Here is a 17,898-nt window from a genome sequence, read left to right on the forward strand (position 1 = left end):
GCCTATTATTAGGGTGGCATAGTAGATAGTGCTTCTTTCTATAGTTCCAGCAAGCCAATTCCGCCCCCCCCCCCCACCAATTTCTGGTGCTCTCCTGACATTCTGAAGATGTGCTTGTTGGAAAGTAAATTGGCAACTGTAAATTGTTCCTAATGTAGGTCAGTGATGGGGTAATTGTGGTGGGAGTTGATGGGGATGTGAGAGGGAGCAGGTTGGGTGGTGGTAAATGGGATTCCTCTGAGAACCGGCAAGACTCTGGCCTTTTTTTGTCACTATTAGAATATGAAATATTCAGGGCATAGAAAATTAGCATCTGTGAAACGCTTTTATTTGTGTTGTTTAAAAATACAAGTATCATTGCTCTGTCTTAAGTACATACTAAAAAAAGTAAGTGTGCTACTTTATTTTGAAGGAAGAAACTCCCATCCTAATTCATCAGAACCTTTCCACCAGATTACGCTCCACGGGCCCACGTGAATTCAACTCTGCCAACACCTAAAAAAGTACAAACAAAGCAATCAGCTCAATTTATACCCAATCTATTGCTTTAAGCATTCAGTCTGCTCATTGCTGACACACCGTAGCTGCAGTATTACCATTTACAGGAGGCTTCTCTAACAGTACCTTTGAAACCAATGAACTCTTCAACCTTGAAGGACAAGGACAGAAGGAAACATCACCACCTTTTAACTTGAACAAATATTAGTTATTTCATCATCGCTGATTAGTCAAAATCCTGAAACATCCTATCTAATAACATTGTGGGAGTACTTTCACCACAGGGACTGCAATAGTTTTTTTAAAAAAGAGGCTCATCGCCATCTCAAGAGTATGAGGCTATGCCAGCAATTCCAACATTCCATATTTTTTTAAAACTTGCTAAATAATACCTATACAAAATACTTAAAAGAAATAATTTGCATGAAAATACTTATCTGCAAAATATGCACCTAAAGTACTTACATTCAAAATAAATATTTTAAGAAACAGATATTCCAAAATATAACTGTGCAAGAAATAGTAAATACAAGAAATAAATACATTGAAAATATCAAAAACATACTTTAAAATATTCATAGAAATAAAAAAAATAGCCTATTTCTTTGCCAATCCAAAGAAATAGTCTACAAAGAAATACCTACACAACCTATATCAGCGTAAAATAGCTGGAATAAATAAATACTACAATCTGAAAAACACCTAAACGCATATGTGAAAGTACTGATCTATAGGATATTCTCATATTCGAAAACATTAATCCATACAAAATCTTATCTACAAAAGAATGAAGGGTACTGGTAAGATACTTATGAATAAATATCTTTATTTTAAAAGTAGTTACAAAAACAGTAATGAAAGTTAGAAACCGAAATAGGCTAAAACAAAATATGAAAAGTTCACGAGAATACAGTAAACTTTTGTATGCACTTGACTGTTAGACCATCCCATTCACAAGCCATGCAGGCAGGGAGCTGGCGCCCTGTCACGTACATAATTCGTCCCCCCTCCTTGTGTGATTTAAATAATTTCTTACCTATTCAGATTCTGGGGCATGCCCTTCCCTGCCTATTTAAAAAGGGGGGAATAGCAGACTGAGCAATGTCGTGGAGCGATCAAGCTGCTGCAAACAATGCTCGGGATCTGCGTACTGCTCGCTTGGCTGGGATTTTCCAGCCAGCTCCGTGCGCTAGCTGCAATGATAGAGTGTGCCCCATGCAGTGAGGAGGAGGTGTCCTCCTGCCACCCCCCCAGGGGCTGCGAGCTGGTGAGAGAGTCCGGCTGCGGCTGCTGCCTGACATGCGCGCTGGCGGAGGGAGCGGCGTGCGGTGTGTACACCGAGAGTTGCGCGTCTGGCCTGAAGTGTATGCCCCGCGGCGGTGAGAGGGCGCCGCTTCAGGCGCTGCTGCAAGGTCGGGGCATATGCCGCAGGTCGAAGCGCAGGAACCTGGTTCAGCACACTGGTGAGTGGGAAACGGTCGTGCACAGCGAACAAAGGGGTTGCATCTGAGATAGATTTAACAAGCAATCTAAACTGATATAAATTACGTTGCTATAATTTTAGGAATTATAATTTCAAGTTCTAAATGGTGTAACTAAATTAGGTAATGTAAATGCGAACTGTATAGAGCCAAACCATAAAACATCTGCTATTTGAAATACTCTGGGATCAGTGGGAGAGATGAGACTTTTTTTTTTAAATGGCTTGTGGGCAAAATAGATTCTAAATATTTGAAATTTGTATGTTGAATAAAGTCGGCGGGAGTGGATCCTAGTCCAGGGACAGCGGATTCGCATTAGGAAATTGCATTTCTGTGGGTAAGGAGAATGCGATGTCCCTATAGCGGTTGAATATCCTGACATAGCTGACACTGGGTTAGGTACTTTCGCTGACCTCTTCTAAAGGATATTTTTTGGGGGGAAAAAACGGGCTTTGGATTTTTTTTCAACCTGCAAATTGTCCACAAGGAACAAAGAAAAGAATCGGTCTACAAAACAAACAAAAATTATAATCTCGCAAAAGTTTGAGTATGTTCAGTAAATCAAAATTAAAATTTCCTGAGGATAGAGAGTGGAACAATCTAAACGTTGCATGCCCAATAAGCAATCTCTGCGTACTGGAACGTTGTATTACTGCCCAAAACACAAATTGACTGTGCTCCTATCCCCAATGAAGCGAGTTTAGTTATTTAAAAAATGTAGTATGTGTAAGGAAGATCCCGTAAGTGTCATTGATTGAAAGATAAATGTATGGAAACAAGGACAAAGATTCCCAGCTTGCTTCTGAAATTGCACCATTCCTTTGAGAGAATAGATGGGGCCTCAATTTGACATCTTACCTGAAAGGCAGCATCTCCAGCAGTGTAGTACTCCTTCTGCACTGTGCTGGGACTGTTGATGTTACAGTATGTGTTTCCCTAAAGTGGGAGTTGAACCTGTGCCGATCTTGTTCAGAGGTGAGGGAGCTACTTCTGAGCTATAGCTGACATACACCTCTGTAAGAACAAAAGTTGACTCCACAAATATGTAATGAATCCATAAGACCACATCTAGTGAGATCCCCCTGTTGACGAGAACTGTTACTGCAACGGTTTTGTCTTCACTCTCCGCACTTCCACGAACACTTGCCTGTTAGTGGCATGTGATCATTGCTCAGAAGTAAACTAAAGTGGTTTGTGCGTTACTTACAAGAGCTTCTAATGAAATTGTTTTTCTTTATCTAAGATGCTTATCCAATTGTGGTTTTATCAAAAAAGTGATCTCCCATAAGTAATGCAGAAGCTAGAGCTTGTTGCAGTAATTTGCCAAATTCCTTGTCTGTTTAGAAATATGTAGATATCGGCTTTGTGAGACAACTGTGCTTTTCTTTCTTTAGAAAATTTAAAATTTCTTTGCATGTTTCTGGGCTCTGTATTTCACTAGGCTGTTCACATTTGTATCCCTATAGGAAACCTAGAGGCTGATGAAAAATATTCTTTCGGAAAGAGACAAGATGGCAAAAACCATGGAAAGTCGCTTGATGGTCCCAGCCACCACTTGAAACTGAAGCCTCATCGGGGAAATCGCTATTCAGCAATGGGAACTGTGCACACTGTGACGAACCCTTCAAAGCCTACTGTGGTCACTACACTTATGCCAGATTCTGAATATGTAAGTAGTAGGTTCAAGTGAACACGAAGCACTACAACAAATTCAATTACATGTTTTAGGGGTTGCTACATTGGAATGTGGATTCCTGTATCAGAGAACTTGAAGTACAAATAAGAAATGAGTATTAATGACCAGCATTTGAAAACTTGGTCTCACTTGCAGGCGTAATAGAAGTGTTCCATAAACCATTTGCCCAATTTGTGTCTGGTTTCTTCAATGTACCAGAGACCATGAGCAGTAAATGCATTATACAAAATTGAAAAAGTAAATGTATCTATAGAAGTGTTTTTATTTCATATTTCCTGCATCTGAGGTATTTTACTCTGCATTTGACTGTACGTTGTACTGATTCTGACTGTTTGATCATATAAGACCAAGCAATACTAGAAACGTGAATTCACAGAAGTAGGTCCTATCAGCTATCACTTCAAAATGCCATTTCTTTCTTTGCATGACCATTAAAATCTCTGAAAGTACTTAACGACAGTTTATTGACTTCTGAAAATGATTCAAGGTGCTTCACCGGATAGTTTTAAAGAAAGCAAGGTGCTTTGTAAGGAATTGGGGTAAAGGACCAAAAGATCAGTGAAAGGTTGATATTAAGGAGCTCATGAAAAGTGGAAAGAGCTGGGGAGGTGTAGTAAGGGAAATTCCCTGACCTTAAAGTCCTTGGCAGCAGAGGACTGGTGATGTTCAGACAATGAAAATGGGGTGATTTTGGGGGAGGGGAGACCAAAGTTAGAGAAACACAGGAGGGTGATGAGGCAAAGTAAGAGTATGAGATATTTGAAATAGAGGGTGAAAGTTTTCAAAGTGCAGCGTTACTTCAACACTAGATGTTGGTATAGACTTTTGTATCATCTTAGCTTTATGGAGACTGGAATAAAGAATAAAAACTGAAAGTGCAGCATTTTTTTTGAAGAAGAAACAGAATCAATATTTGAGATTGAAAATCCTTACATCAGAATGAAGAAGACGTGACCAGGGTGCATTGGAGTAGCCAAGTCTAGAGGTAACAAGGGTGTGGATGAGTTCCACCAGCGGATGGGTTGAGGTAGGGACAGAATCTGGTAATGTTGCAGAAGAGGAAATCACCAGAATGAGTGTGGTTCTGTAGCCTGAAGCTCTTCTCTAGATGAGTTAAGTGAAGTTTGATTTATTGATTTTTATTTAACTTTCTCTATCAATGCACTGGTAAATCTGAGCATAATATTAAATCTCTGTTGCAAAATAATCCATAAAGAGAACATATTCTATAAATCTGAAATTCTAAGGACTGATTCAGCTTTTCTATATAGATTGCTGCACCCTGGCAGAGAAGGCTTTTACTAATGACAGTATTTGTGGCTGCAGTATTGACTGTTCTGACTGAAGTTTCTGTGAAAAATAGATCCATTATATGAGTGTGCTTCTCAATTTAATGGACATCCATATTTCATATATTGATCTGGGTTTCAAATATAAATTCTGGTCTGTAACAGCTGTTCTGAGTTTGGGTCTCTTCAGAAATGAGCGAGTCGACAGCAAACTGTAATCAATTTGGTAAAAGAGTTACTTCAGCTGAAATAATTAACTCCTGGATTCACGCAACCGTGAGGATTGAGTCTCCATGTTTATCAGCCCACACAGAGTAAAATGGAACAGTTTCCTCCTTTCTGGTACTGTAGATCTTGCATGTGCTTCAGGGTCAGCCCTGGTATATGTATATATGTAACTTATTGGGAATTGGGAATACACTTGTAGTCATAGCCGGTGATTTCAGAAAAGCTTCTACAGAAAACACCAGATACAGAGGTGTAGTGAGGCTGAAGTGTGCTTTGGAGCACATTTTCATGGCATCATTAAGAGCTTCTTAATTTTTACCTTTGACCTTGCCCAACTCTGCTTTGCCGTAGCTCGTCTACTCCAAAAACCCTCGTCCATCTTGACTATTCCAACTTGCTCTTGGTTGACTTGCCTCAATCTACTCTTCAAAAACTTGAGCTCCTCCATACTCTGCCTGCTGCTGAATGCACACCGTCCCACTTAGCTGTGTTCTCTGGCATAACTGCCTGCGAATGAAGCTATGCCTCAATTTATAAATTCTCATCCTTTTTTGCAAGTCTCCCTGTGGCCTTGCCTTTCTCTATTTACATATAATCTAGGAACAGGAGTAGACCATTTGGCCCTTCAAGCCTGCTCCACCATTCAATGAGATCATGGCCTGAACCGATTGTAACCTCGACTCTGGGATCCTGCTTGACTCTGGTAAATGTTATTCTCTTGTAAAGATTCTTCCTTTCACCATCCTTTTAAGGAAGAGGGAAAAAAACCCCACCTTGCCCCATCTTGAATGTAATCCCTTCCAGCTCAACAACTTCTGAGCTCTCTACACTCCATTTCTGACCCCTTCCTCATCTGCGGGTCTAATTGTGTGAGCTGCCAAGACCCTGAAGACCTGCAACACTTCCTAACTCTCAAAACTATCCCAATGTCAAGTTTTTGGTTATCTGTTATGATGTTTTCCAATATGGCATGAAATTTTATTTAATAAAGTTTCCATGGAGGACCCCAGGAGGTTTTTCTTTGTTAAACAGACTGCAAGAATGCATGTTGTCATTGTTAGATTACCCAGGTTGGATTATTGTCCCTATATACTATAGTTGGCTGAATTTGGTGGAATATGCTCATACAATGAAGTGGTAGTCTCCAATGTTGCTCTAATTTGTTTTAGTTTCCATAATAATTGCAATGAATCTGAAACATTTAATAACCAAATTTGGGAAGGAGAGGTTTATGAATATGACCCTCTGATCCTGCCTACATTCTGATGAGTTTGCAAGTGAAGTAAAGAATAGGGGTCAGGACAGTAACTGCCAGTGAAATGGAGACCTGTCAGATAGTCTAGTACCTTAAGCAATTAAATGTAGATTCACAGACCTGTACCCCTTCTATCCTCCCCTCAAAGTCTATGCTGTCCAAAAATAAATGTCATAAACTGGAATTTTCTCTTTTCCCAGAAAGCAATTCCTAACAAGCAAATCTAATTAGTCCTGAATTCTGTCATAAATAGTATTTAACTTGGTTCAGAAGCTTTTAAACAAGTGGTCTACAAATTTTATTAACTTTTTAAAAGTAGTTCAAGTTTGTGTCTCACACTTACTTTTGCTCAATGTATTTGTTCCTATTATTTTCAATGAGTGAGGTTGAGTGGTGGAATCTAGGATTGGTTCCCAGGTTGCTATCCCAGGTACTAGAAATGACAAGCAATACTAGACCTGTTTCTGAAGCTACTATGTGGAAGGCATTGAAAGTCAGTGCTAGTTTGCAGAAAAATGGTGAATTTGTGCCTGTTTCTGACAGACTTCTGAGTGAAGAGAAGGTATTGTTTTAGGGTGTTGCACTTAAGACATTCATGAACAGGCATTTTTAAGGCTAATCGAGAAAAAAGTTAAGTCTGTGAAGAGTAATATGTTTTTCTTTTTTTAAAAAAAAATTGTACCAATTTTCTCTGAATACTTGTGATATAATGGTCATTTGTTTGACATAGCATTATGTAGCCCGGTGGTGTTATTGGAGCCAGGAGGGATTTCAGTGGAACCACTAAGAGTTCCAGATAGCTCTTTCAACTTGCCTTACTGATTGTTGTCTGATCATTGATCTGTTTTTAGGGCCCATGTCGGAGGGAAATGGAGTTGATTCTGCAGGATCTGAAGCCGGAATTTTTCCGCAGCCCGGAAGACATCTACATCCCAAACTGTGATAAGAGAGGCTACTACCGAAACAGACAGGTAAACATTGAACCCAAAGTAGTAAACTCTTCTGTCATGAGTGATTATGAAACCCTGTGCCTTCTAAAGCAACAGTCATTTCCAAAGACGAGTGGCATGAAAGGAAAGAAGATAAGGACAGCAACTATTTTGTTTTAAACAGTCCGATATCTTGACTCTGTTTTCCATTCCCCTTGAGACTCATCGTGATCCTTGCCTTCCTGGGTATGATCAGTTAACTTGCTGACCAAAAGCTGGACTGTCAGCTTTATATAGCTATGTCAGTTAGAGTTGGATGAGAAATTTAGGGCATCACTATCACGTAGCGGTTAGCGTGATACCATTACAGCTCAGGGCGTCAGAATTCAATTCCAGCGTCCTCTGTAGGAAAATTTGTACGTTCTTCCCATGTGCGTGTAGGTTTCCTCCAGGTGCTCTGGTTTCCTCCCATAGTCCAAAGGTATACTGATTAGTAGGTTAATTGGTTATTATAAATTGACCTGTGATTAGGCTAGGGTTAAATTGGTGGGTTACTGGGTAGCACGACTCGGTGGGGCGAAACGGCCTGTTCTACACTGTATATCTCTAAGTTAATACAGAAGTCTGCATTTTCTGACTAATATTTTAATGTTTCTGTTGACCTTTTGTTTTTAATAAAAATATTATTAATTTTTTTTTGGCTATTGTTACTATAGAGTCCAGGCCTGGGATATAGGATAAGATGCCTGTTGTTATGGCGGGGCTACAATTATTCTTATTCCTAAAGTAGAGAAGAGGAAACATTGAGGTGGGATCGGGCAGGGACCGCTACAATTGTACCTCTGTTTAGACATAGCCACAACTAAATTTGCCTAACCATCTTTCATAAGAGATATTAATATTTCAGATTCCTATTAAAAGCTCCCGTTGGACTATTTGAAGGAAAAATAGAAAGTTATCCCCCTTGTCCTGTCTAAAATTTATTCCACCATCAATACTAAAAAGGGATTCTTTGCAAAATTACAGTTTGGGGGAGTTTGCTATGTACATATTGACTGGAACATTGACTACACTTCAAGAGTACTTAATGGTTATGACTTTTTTTCTGGGTTATTTGGAGAATGAAAGGTGGTGCAGATAAGTGTATATTTTGATTTAACACCATGCTTTTAATATTTTGTAGTGTAAACCATCAAAAGGCAGAAAGCGTGGCCACTGCTGGTGTGTGGATAAATATGGTCACTCACTTCCTGGGCTACCAAGCAGGAAAAGATCTGTGTCCTGTTCACAAACTGCATCTTCTGAAGAAGTTGGGTATTAGTTTGTGCAGGGCGGTACTGCCTGAAGTTTCCGAAGAGAAGATTAAATTAGAAATGGGATCTCTCCAATCAATCTTGCTCCGTATCTGTAGGTCAACTCCAAAAAAGGTTTGCAGGCTTTCTTGGAGTCACGTCTGATGGAAGTAGTTTAGTTTAAAGATTAGAAAACATGCAACAACTGCTCTGAGAGTCTTCTGAAATCTGACTTTAATTCTAATTCCTGGTTGTTCCGAACATGGGGCCAAATTCTTTAGCCAGATTGTTTCAGTGCCAAGTCCCTGCCAGTAATATAATCCACTAGCATGGTTTCTGTGCCCCATTGCTTGATCATTTCTTCATCCCAGCACCAGTCTTGAGCTGGAGCTACAGGAAGTCCGCCTGGTGAAGTTGTTTCTGTTAAAACACTAAAGTTAAATCTGAAATTGCCATTTCACAGAACACCCAGAATATAGTAGAGAGCTTCTCCTGGTAACATAGTGAGTGAAAGCACTAGCTGAACTAACACTGAAAGACACAGACTAGGTCAGTGCCGTATTGGTTCTCATCCATTGGCCCCTGCTGGAGAAAGTGCCCATTTGTTGTTCAGTTCAATGGTGATGCAGAGCTTTGACAACTCTCTCTATTCAACTTCTTGCAAACAGCAGTAGTCATATGAGATAGCAGCACATCCCAGCATAGATTAATGCTTTCAGGAGAGGAAAAATAGTTTAATAGATGAAGTGGCGTAGCAGTAACATTACTGAACCAGGAATGCAGAGGCCTAAACTAATTGAACACAGTACTGTGTGGCATCTGGATAGGTGTTCCCGTCTACTAATACATGGTTTGTATTAGCCTTTGGAGCAGGATAATCCGAAACTTTTTTTTGTTAATGTCATTTTAAAGAGTTCAGGATGATACAAAAGAAAGCCTTTGAATAAACAGATTTGTTTCACCTCTGTTTAGTTTTATTATTAAACCTTACATAATTGGTATCCAGAAGAATAAGCACTGACTATATTTAAAAGTGGCTATCTTTGAGTCAGACAATTGTTTTATTGCTCTTCCATCAGCGCTGTGCAGCAATGCTTTTTTTTAAACAATAAAGGTTACTGTCCTGCTTTCCTCCTCCAAGCTTAATATTTTGAAATTTGTTTAATTTAACATTCAGTTTAAAACCTCCCTGTTAAGTTTCAGGATGCTTCTTGTGAATGTACTGTCCTCGATGTGTTTCTCTGCATACAACCCATGCAATTTTATATCACTTTACAGAACTTGATAAACACTATGTATTTTTTTTTACTGGGAATATGATGCACCTAAATATTTAAAGTCCACGAACAGAAGTAATGAAGTAGTATTTTGAAATGTAGTATGTCTAAGATCAATAAATGCTTCTTTGTGATAAATTGGTGGTTGCTTTGAAATTGGGAATGCTTTTGCGTTTTATTTAATAAAATCTTTCAACAACTTGATCAGTATTTCATGTTCCTCATCCACAATGCATCTGGGAGAAGTAGCTACGCAGCATTTGAACTGATGATAGTTAGCCAGTCAGTCTGAAAAAGAACATGGGACTCATCCAAAACTGATCAAAGGAGAGTATTGCCTGACAGAAATTGGCAGCAGGATTCCCTGCTTTTTATACAAGAAGTGGGTGGGGGAACTGGTGAAAGCACCCTCATTGGAGTAGACCTTCTCTTTCACTGAATGATGCAACACACAAAAAGGACATTTACTCTCTAGGAAGAGGTACAGTCGACGTTTCAGGCCAGGACCCTTCGTCCTGACGAAGGGTCTCGGCCTGAAACGTTGACTGTACCTGTTCCTAGAGATGCTGCCTGGCCTGCTGTGTTCACCAGCAACTTTGATGTGTGTTGCTTGAATTTCCAGCATCTGCAGAATTCCTGTTGTAAGTCATTTACTCTGTTGTGCAGAGCTGGCTGACTCCTTTGAGTTGACTATTCAATGAAATTATGGCTGATGCTCTGCCTTGTGTACCTGAGGTGCATAATCTCCAACGTCAAACAATCTGCTGGGGGAGCTCTGCGGATTGAGCAGCATTTGGGGAGAGTGAAGGAACTTGGGTCAAAACACTGCATCAGGACTGAGTAGGTAGTGAGATCGTCCTTCACTACACCCACTCTTCCCCCCCCCCTCCCCCCCTTTATACTGGCTCTTTCCCTTTCTGGTTTTGCCTGATGTAGGGTTTTGACCCAAAACATTGACAATTCTTTCTCCCCCACTGGCCTCAGACACTGCTTGACCTGCTGGCTTTGCCCACATTCCAGCATCTGCAGTTTCTCAGTGTAAGGAAACCTGAACTTCGTGTGACACTTTACAGAGCCAGTTGTAAGGTTGGGGTTCAATTCCCACAGCAGTCTGTGAGGAGTTTGTACGTGACTGCATAGGTTTCCTCCCACATTCCAAAGATGTACATTTGGGGTTAGTGAGTTATGGGCAGGTTGTGTTGGTGCTGGAAGCATAGTAACACTTGCAGGCAGCTCCCAGCACATCCTTGCTGATTTTATTTGGTGCAAGCGGCTTCGCTATGTTTTGATATAAATGTGACAAACAGCTATTTTATTCTTAAATCTTCCATCTTTGTGTATGCTTGATTTTGCAAAGTCCCTTTGAGATTGAAAATTCTGAAGATTCTTTGTGAAGTGATTTTTCCCCCTTAGTCTAAAACGGCAGACCCCTTATCCTGAGACCATACCTCTCCTTATTTTAGACACTTGAGCTGAGGAAATGGCATCTTGCTATCAATCTTCAATCCCCTTTGAACTAATAGTATTGTCTCACTTTCTCAAAAACGCAAGCATTTCTTCAGATGTCTGGAAATCTGGAGCAACACAAAATTCTGGAGGAGCTCAGCAGATCAGGCAACACCTACGAAGGAGAATAAACGGATGACATTTCAGGCCAAAACTTCATCATCAGGACTGGCAACAAAGGGGGAAGAAGGTGGGGGTGGAGTACAAGTTGGCAGATAATAGGTGAAGGAAGATGGGTGGGGTGGGGGGGGATGAAGTGAGAAGCTGGGAGGTGATAGCTAGAAAAGGTAAAGCTGAAGAGGCAATCCGATAGGAAAGGAGAGTGGACCATGGGAGAAAGGGAAGGAGGTGATGGACAGGAAAGGAAAGGGAAAAGTTGACTGCTTATTCCTTACCATCAATCGGGTTCCCAACCCTTTTTTATGCCATGGACCCCAGGTTGGTAACCCCTGCCATAGATGTTTCTTGTCCTGGTAAGTTCCTCCAGCATTTTATGAATTGCCTCACTTTCTCTACAGTTCTGATTCTCAAACCTTTTAAAGTATTTATTCCCACTCACCAAACATTGCTATTGAATCTGTTCCTACCATCCTTCCAGACATTGTACTCCATAGTAGAAAATAAATTCTCCTATTTGCCTCTTAAATCCGTAATTACTGACCCAGAAATCAGGGACTTATCCCATATACGCCATTAAACCTCTGTGTTTGAACCCCTCTGCTAATATGCACCATGAATTTTCTCAGCTATTGGGATACCAAACCTTATCTTCTCTAGTCTCCACATGTCTGATTGCCTCAATATATATATTTTTAAAATTATGCTGCAGTCAGCTTCAGGGTCATGCTAAATGGAGCAATGCCTGTTGAAAAGGTAATGATTAAACCCTTTACAACTGATCAATTGCCCTCACTCCTGACCTGAAACGCAACTGTTGATGTTTTTCAGAATTTTGCAGATTTCCAAACACATTCCATTCTGAAGAAAGCTTGGCAGTTGAAATATTAAAGAATTTTGGGTACTGTTGTTCAGAAGAGCTGCAACCCACACATGATGTGAAACAGATTGCATTTTCCACTGGACCACCTGGAGTAATGATTAACACATTGCAGAGGAGTGGGTGTGTGTGTGTGTGGGTGGGGGGTGGGTGCTGGGGAGTGGGAAGATGCAGAAGACAGGGAAAGGAGTGGAGCAGGTTTAACTGAGGCTGCACCAAAGGAAGAATGTTGGCATGATTGAGGCTGGACAGGAGGAGGGAAAATGGCCCAACTGTGCCAAGATGGGGGCAACACAGTTGCAGCAACCCAGATTCAATCCTGTCTGTGTGGATTCTTTGCGTTCTCCCTATGACTGTGGGTTTTCCCCGGTTTCCCCTGACATTCCAAAGGGGTGTGGATTGGTAGGTTAATGGTTGGTTACTGCCTGCTAAACTGCTGGCGTTTAGGGCAGCAATGAATATCCTTCATCTTTGTCCATGGCCATATACTGTTGCACTCAAATGTAGAAGGATTCTTCATTGCTGTTTCCGTAACAGTTTTCTTTCGACCAGTCAGGGTTGTTATCCCTGAGCTGAATCTCTGAACCTGGAGGAATGGTGAACCACTCTTAGTCTAGTCTCTACTCTGTTTGGAATGGGTGACCCTACCAAGAGCCAAAGCATAAAGCCCTGACTCCAGCCAACATAGCCCACTGGGTCAATGAGGCACACAAGCCTCCAAACCATGATAAAGTTGCAGTCCTCTTGGAGGTTGTAGGTTAATAGGCTGCTGTAAATTGCCTCCAGTGTGTGGGTGAGTGGCAGAGTCTGCAGGGAGTTGACAGAATGTGAAGAGAGAATGGGATTCATGTAGGATTACTGCAAAGGGGTGGTTGGTAGAATGGAGTTGGTGGGCTGAATAAAACACACAGAATGCTGGAGGAACTCAGCAGGCCGGGTAGCATCTATAGAAAAGAGTACAGTTGACGTTTCGGGCCAGACTCCTCAGCATTTTTTCTCCAGTCCTGATGGAGGGTCTCAGCCCAAAACGTCAACTGTACTCTTTTCCGTAGATGCTGCCTGGTCTGCTGAGATCCTGCAGCATTGTGTGTGTGTTGCTCGGATTTCCAGCATCTGCAGATTTCCTCTTGTTTGCGATTGGTGATCTGAATACCCTGTTTCTGAGCTATGTCAAACACTATATGACTGAAATAGGGGAACTGAAATGTATGAACATATGTATACAAATACTTTATTTGTTCAAAGCTTACCGAAGCATTTTACAATCAATAAATGACCATTAAAGTGAAGACGTTGTAGTTGCTCTACAAACATTTGTATAAGCAGACCATTTGCATTCAACTACTTGCACATTCCATAAGCGAATTAGCATTCAGAACTTGCAAGTAAATATGGTCTTTTAACATAAAAAATCTCTATTTCATCATAGAGGCATGAGACACAATGGATGCCGGGCCATGCATCAAGAAGACTTTAATGAGAGTTTTTCAAAAAGAGTAGGTAATTTAGGGAGACAATTCCAGAGCACAGGGTTCAGAAAACCTAATGGCAGAGGTAGTGATGGTGAGCTGAAGACAGACACACATGAATCCAAATCTAGGATGATGTTCTGGGATGAAATGGTTGCAGGGAGAGTAAAAATTATAGATGAGAAGAGGCAAAGCAACGAACAAACTGCTGGAAGAACTCGGCAGGAGATCCATGGAGGCAAAGACACAGTCAACATTTCAGGCCATGATCCACCATTAGGGCTGAGGGTGTACCGTAGAGGGAAGATGGTCAGTATATAGAGGTGAGGGAGACGGATGAGACAGGTGCTACCAGGGGATAGGTAGAACCAGCTGAAGGAGCGGACTGATGGGTGGATGGAGCCAGGTGGGTAAGGGATAGGAATGTGCACCAAGGGGAAAGAAACCCTAGTTTGTAGGGAAGACGGTGATATGCAGAAGGAACCAAGTGGGAGAGCCTAGTTAACAGGGGGTGGGGGGAGGGGCAATGGGATGGAAAAGGTGGACAAAGAGTGGGAGGGAAACTAGATGGACTGAAGGGAGTAGGAAAGGAACACAGAAGGTGTGGGTAACTTAAAAATGGAAACATTAATATTCATACCATCAGGCCATTAGCTACCCAAGCAGACTGTGAAATGTTCTTCTAGTTTGCGTTTGGCCTCACAGTGGTAGTGGAGAAAATCAAGGATGGACAGGTGTGGGAATAGGAGTGTGATTTAAAAGAAGGGTGCAAGTTTTGAGCTAACTTGGATTACGAGCCACTGTGGAAGAATATGAGCAGAGGTGAGCTGGACTTGGTGGGGGATAAAGTGAAGGAGAGGAGAGGCATCAAGTCAATGAGAGTCTCGGTAGTGGGAGAGCTGAGGTGAGGAGCAAGTGGAATCTGCAGTTTAATTTAGATTTTGATCTTGCACCAGGCTGATTGGCTATGCTCTACAAGAGCATCATCTCTGTGTTCACTGTGCGGAAATGGGGTCAGAGATATTAAGGCAACTGGAGAGTGAGGAAGGAGACTGAACAGAACTGAAAAGAAAAGCAGAGGCACCAACACAAATAATAGGCATCCAGGTGGGAGGATTCTCCCACTGTCCTGAGGGGAGCAACTTCAGCATTTAGACCCAGTGGCAAAAGATTTCCAACTCAGGACATTATGTCATTTTAGGAGGAACCTACAGGTAGTAGTATTCTTGCTGTACCCATTGCCTTTGTTCTAAGTTATACAGGCTGCAGGTTTGGGAGCTGTATGTGTCCCAGTGCCAGATGCTGTACAGACTGTGTGTGTGTGTGTGTGTGTGTGTGTGTGTGTGTGTGTAGGGGTATGTGAGGGTGTTTGTGTGTGTACCCTAGAGTCAGACCCTGTACACCCTCTGTGTGTGTCTGTGTATACCAGTGTCATACCCTATCCACCATGGGTGTGGGTGTGTTTCCCATTGTCACACCCTATACAGTGTGCGTGTGTCCCAGTGTCAGTCTCTGAACACCCTGTGTGTGTATTAGCCCTAGAGTCAGACTCTGTACATTGTGTGTGTGTGTGTGTCTCCTAGTGTCAGACCCTATAACCATATAACTATATAACAATTACAGCATGGAAACAGGCCATCTCAGCCCTTCTAGTCCATGCCGAACTCTTACTCTCACCTAGTCCCACCGACCTGCACTCAGCCCATAACCTTCCATTCCTTTCCTGTCCATATATCTATCCAATTTAACTTTAAATGACAACATCGAACCTGCCTCAACCACTTCTGCCGGAAGCTCGTTCCACACAGCTACCACTCTCTGAGTAAAGAAGTTCCCCCTCATGTTACCCCTAAACTTTTGCCCTTTAACTCTCAACTCATGTCCTCTTGTTTGAATCACCCCCACTCTCAATGGAAAAAGCCTATCCACGTCAACTCTATCTATCCCCCTCATAATTTTAAATACCTCTATCAAGTCCCTCCTCAACCTTCTACGCTCCAAAGAATAAAGACCCAACTTGTTCAACCTTTCTCTGTAACTTAGGAGATGAAACCCAGGTAACATTCGAGTAAATCTCCTCTGTACTCTCTCAATTTTGTTGACATCTTTCCTATAAATCGGTGACCAGAACTGTACACAATACTCCAAATATGGCCTTACCAATGCCTTGTACAATTTCAACATTACATCCCAACTCCTATACTCAATGCTCTGATTTATGAAGGCCAGCATACCAAAAGCTTTCTTTACCACCCTATCCACATGAGATTCCACCTTCAGGGAACTAGGCACCATTATTCCTAGATCCCTCTGTTCTACAGCATTCTTCAATGCACTACCATTTACCATGTATGTCCTATTTTGATTAGTCCTACCAAAGTGTAGCACCTCACGTTTATCAGCATTAAACACCATCTGCCATCTTTCAGCCCACTCTTCTAACTGGCCTAAATCTCTCTGCAAGCTTTTAAAACCTACTTCATTATCCACAACTCCACCTATCTTAGTATAATCTGCAAACTTACTCATCCAATTTACCACCCCATCATCCAGATCATTTATGTATATGACAAACAACACTGGACCCAGTACAGATCCCTCAGGCACACCACTAGTCACTGGCCTCCGATCTGACAAACAATTATCCACCACGACTCTCTGGCATCTCCCATCCAGCCACTGCTGAATCTATTTTACTACTTCAATATTAATACCTAACGATTGAACTTTCCTAACTAACCTTCCGTGTGGAACCTTGTCAAAGGCCTTACTGAAGTCCATATAGACAACATCCACCGCTTTACCCTCGTCAACTTTCCTAGTAACCTCTTCAAAATATTCAATAAGATTTGTCAAACATGACTTTCCACGCACAAATCCATGTTGACTGTTCCTAATCAGACTCTGTCTATCCAGATAATTATATATACCATCTCTAAGAATACTTCCCATCAATTTACCCACCACTGACGTCAAACTCACAGGCCAATAATTGCTAGGTTTACTCTTAGAACCCTTTTTAAACAATGGAACAACATGAGCAATACGCCAATCCTCCGGCACCATCCCTGTTTCTAATGACGTTTGAAATATTTCTGTCAGAGCCCCTGCTATTTCCACACTAACTTCCCTCAAGGTCCTAGGGAATATCCTGTCAGGACCTGGAGACTTATCCACTTTTATATTCCTTAAGAGCGCCAGTACTTCCTCTTCTTTAATCATCATAGTTTCCATAACTACCCTACTTGTTTCCCTTACCTTACATAATTCAATATCCTTCTCCTCAGTGAATACCAAAGAAAAGAAATTGTTCAGAATCTCCCCCATCTCTTTTGGCTCCGTACATAGCTGTCTGCTCTGATTCTCTAAGGGACCAATTTTATCCCTCACTATCCTTTTGCTATTAATGTAACTGTAGAAACCCTTGGGATTTATTTTCACCTTACTTGCCAAAGCAACTTCATATCTTCTTTTAGCTTTTCTAATTTCTTTCTTAAGATTCTTTTTACATTCTTTATATTCCTCGAGTACCTCATTTACTCCAAGCTGCCTATATTCATTGTAGATCCCTCTCTTTTTCAGAACCAAGTTTCCAATATCCCTTGAACAGCATGGCTCTCGCAAACTTTTAACCTTTCCTTTCAACCCAACAGGAACATCAAGATTCTGTACCCTCAAAATTTCACCTTTAAATGACCTCCATTTCTCTATTACATCCTTCCCATAAAACAAATTGTCCCAATCCACTCCTTCTAAATCCTTTCGCATCTCCTCAAAGTTAGCCTTTCTCCAATCAAAAATCTCAACCCTGGGTCCAGACCTATCCTTCTCCATAATTATATTGAAACTAATTGTATTGTGATCACTGGACCCGAAGTGCTCCCCAACACATACCTCCGTCACCTGACCTATCTCATTCCCTAACAGGAGATCCAACACTGCCCCTTCTCTAGTTGGTACCTCTATGTATTGCTGCAAAAA

The 17,898-nt window shown here is 41.3% G+C and overlaps 1 protein-coding gene and 1 long non-coding RNA gene across 2 annotated transcripts; one reads left to right on the forward strand and one right to left on the reverse strand.

Annotated features, from left to right (window-relative positions):
• Window positions 1-312: 312 nt before the first annotated feature.
• Window positions 313-3,136, reverse strand: LOC140191465 (uncharacterized). The gene is made up of 2 exons (XR_011883828.1): window positions 2,838-3,136; window positions 313-495 (listed from the first exon to the last, which is right to left on the reverse strand). It is a non-coding gene; the product is annotated as an uncharacterized lncRNA (long non-coding RNA).
• LOC140191464 (insulin-like growth factor-binding protein 5) lies at window positions 1,588-10,149 on the forward strand. The gene is made up of 4 exons (XM_072248901.1): window positions 1,588-1,961; window positions 3,446-3,648; window positions 7,299-7,418; window positions 8,560-10,149. The coding sequence occupies exons 1-4, from the start codon at window positions 1,631-1,633 to the stop codon at window positions 8,695-8,697; spliced, it is 792 nt and encodes a 263-aa protein (XP_072105002.1). The 5' UTR covers window positions 1,588-1,630; the 3' UTR covers window positions 8,698-10,149.
• Window positions 10,150-17,898: the final 7,749 nt, after the last annotated feature.

This window comes from Mobula birostris, chromosome X, assembly GCF_030028105.1.
Source record: "Mobula birostris isolate sMobBir1 chromosome X, sMobBir1.hap1, whole genome shotgun sequence".
Classification (NCBI taxonomy): Eukaryota; Metazoa; Chordata; class Chondrichthyes; order Myliobatiformes; family Myliobatidae; genus Mobula; species Mobula birostris.

Excerpts from the sequence above, each read along its gene's own strand:
- LOC140191464 (XM_072248901.1), top strand. The coding sequence starts at position 1,631 with ATGCTCGGGATCTGCGTACTGCTCGCTTGGCTGGGATTTTCCAGCCAG. Across the intron at positions 1,962-3,445 it reads GAACCTGGTTCAGCACACTG|GAAACCTAGAGGCTGATGAA; the intron begins GTGAGTGGGAAA and ends GTATCCCTATAG. Across the intron at positions 7,419-8,559 it reads GCTACTACCGAAACAGACAG|TGTAAACCATCAAAAGGCAG; the intron begins GTAAACATTGAA and ends AATATTTTGTAG.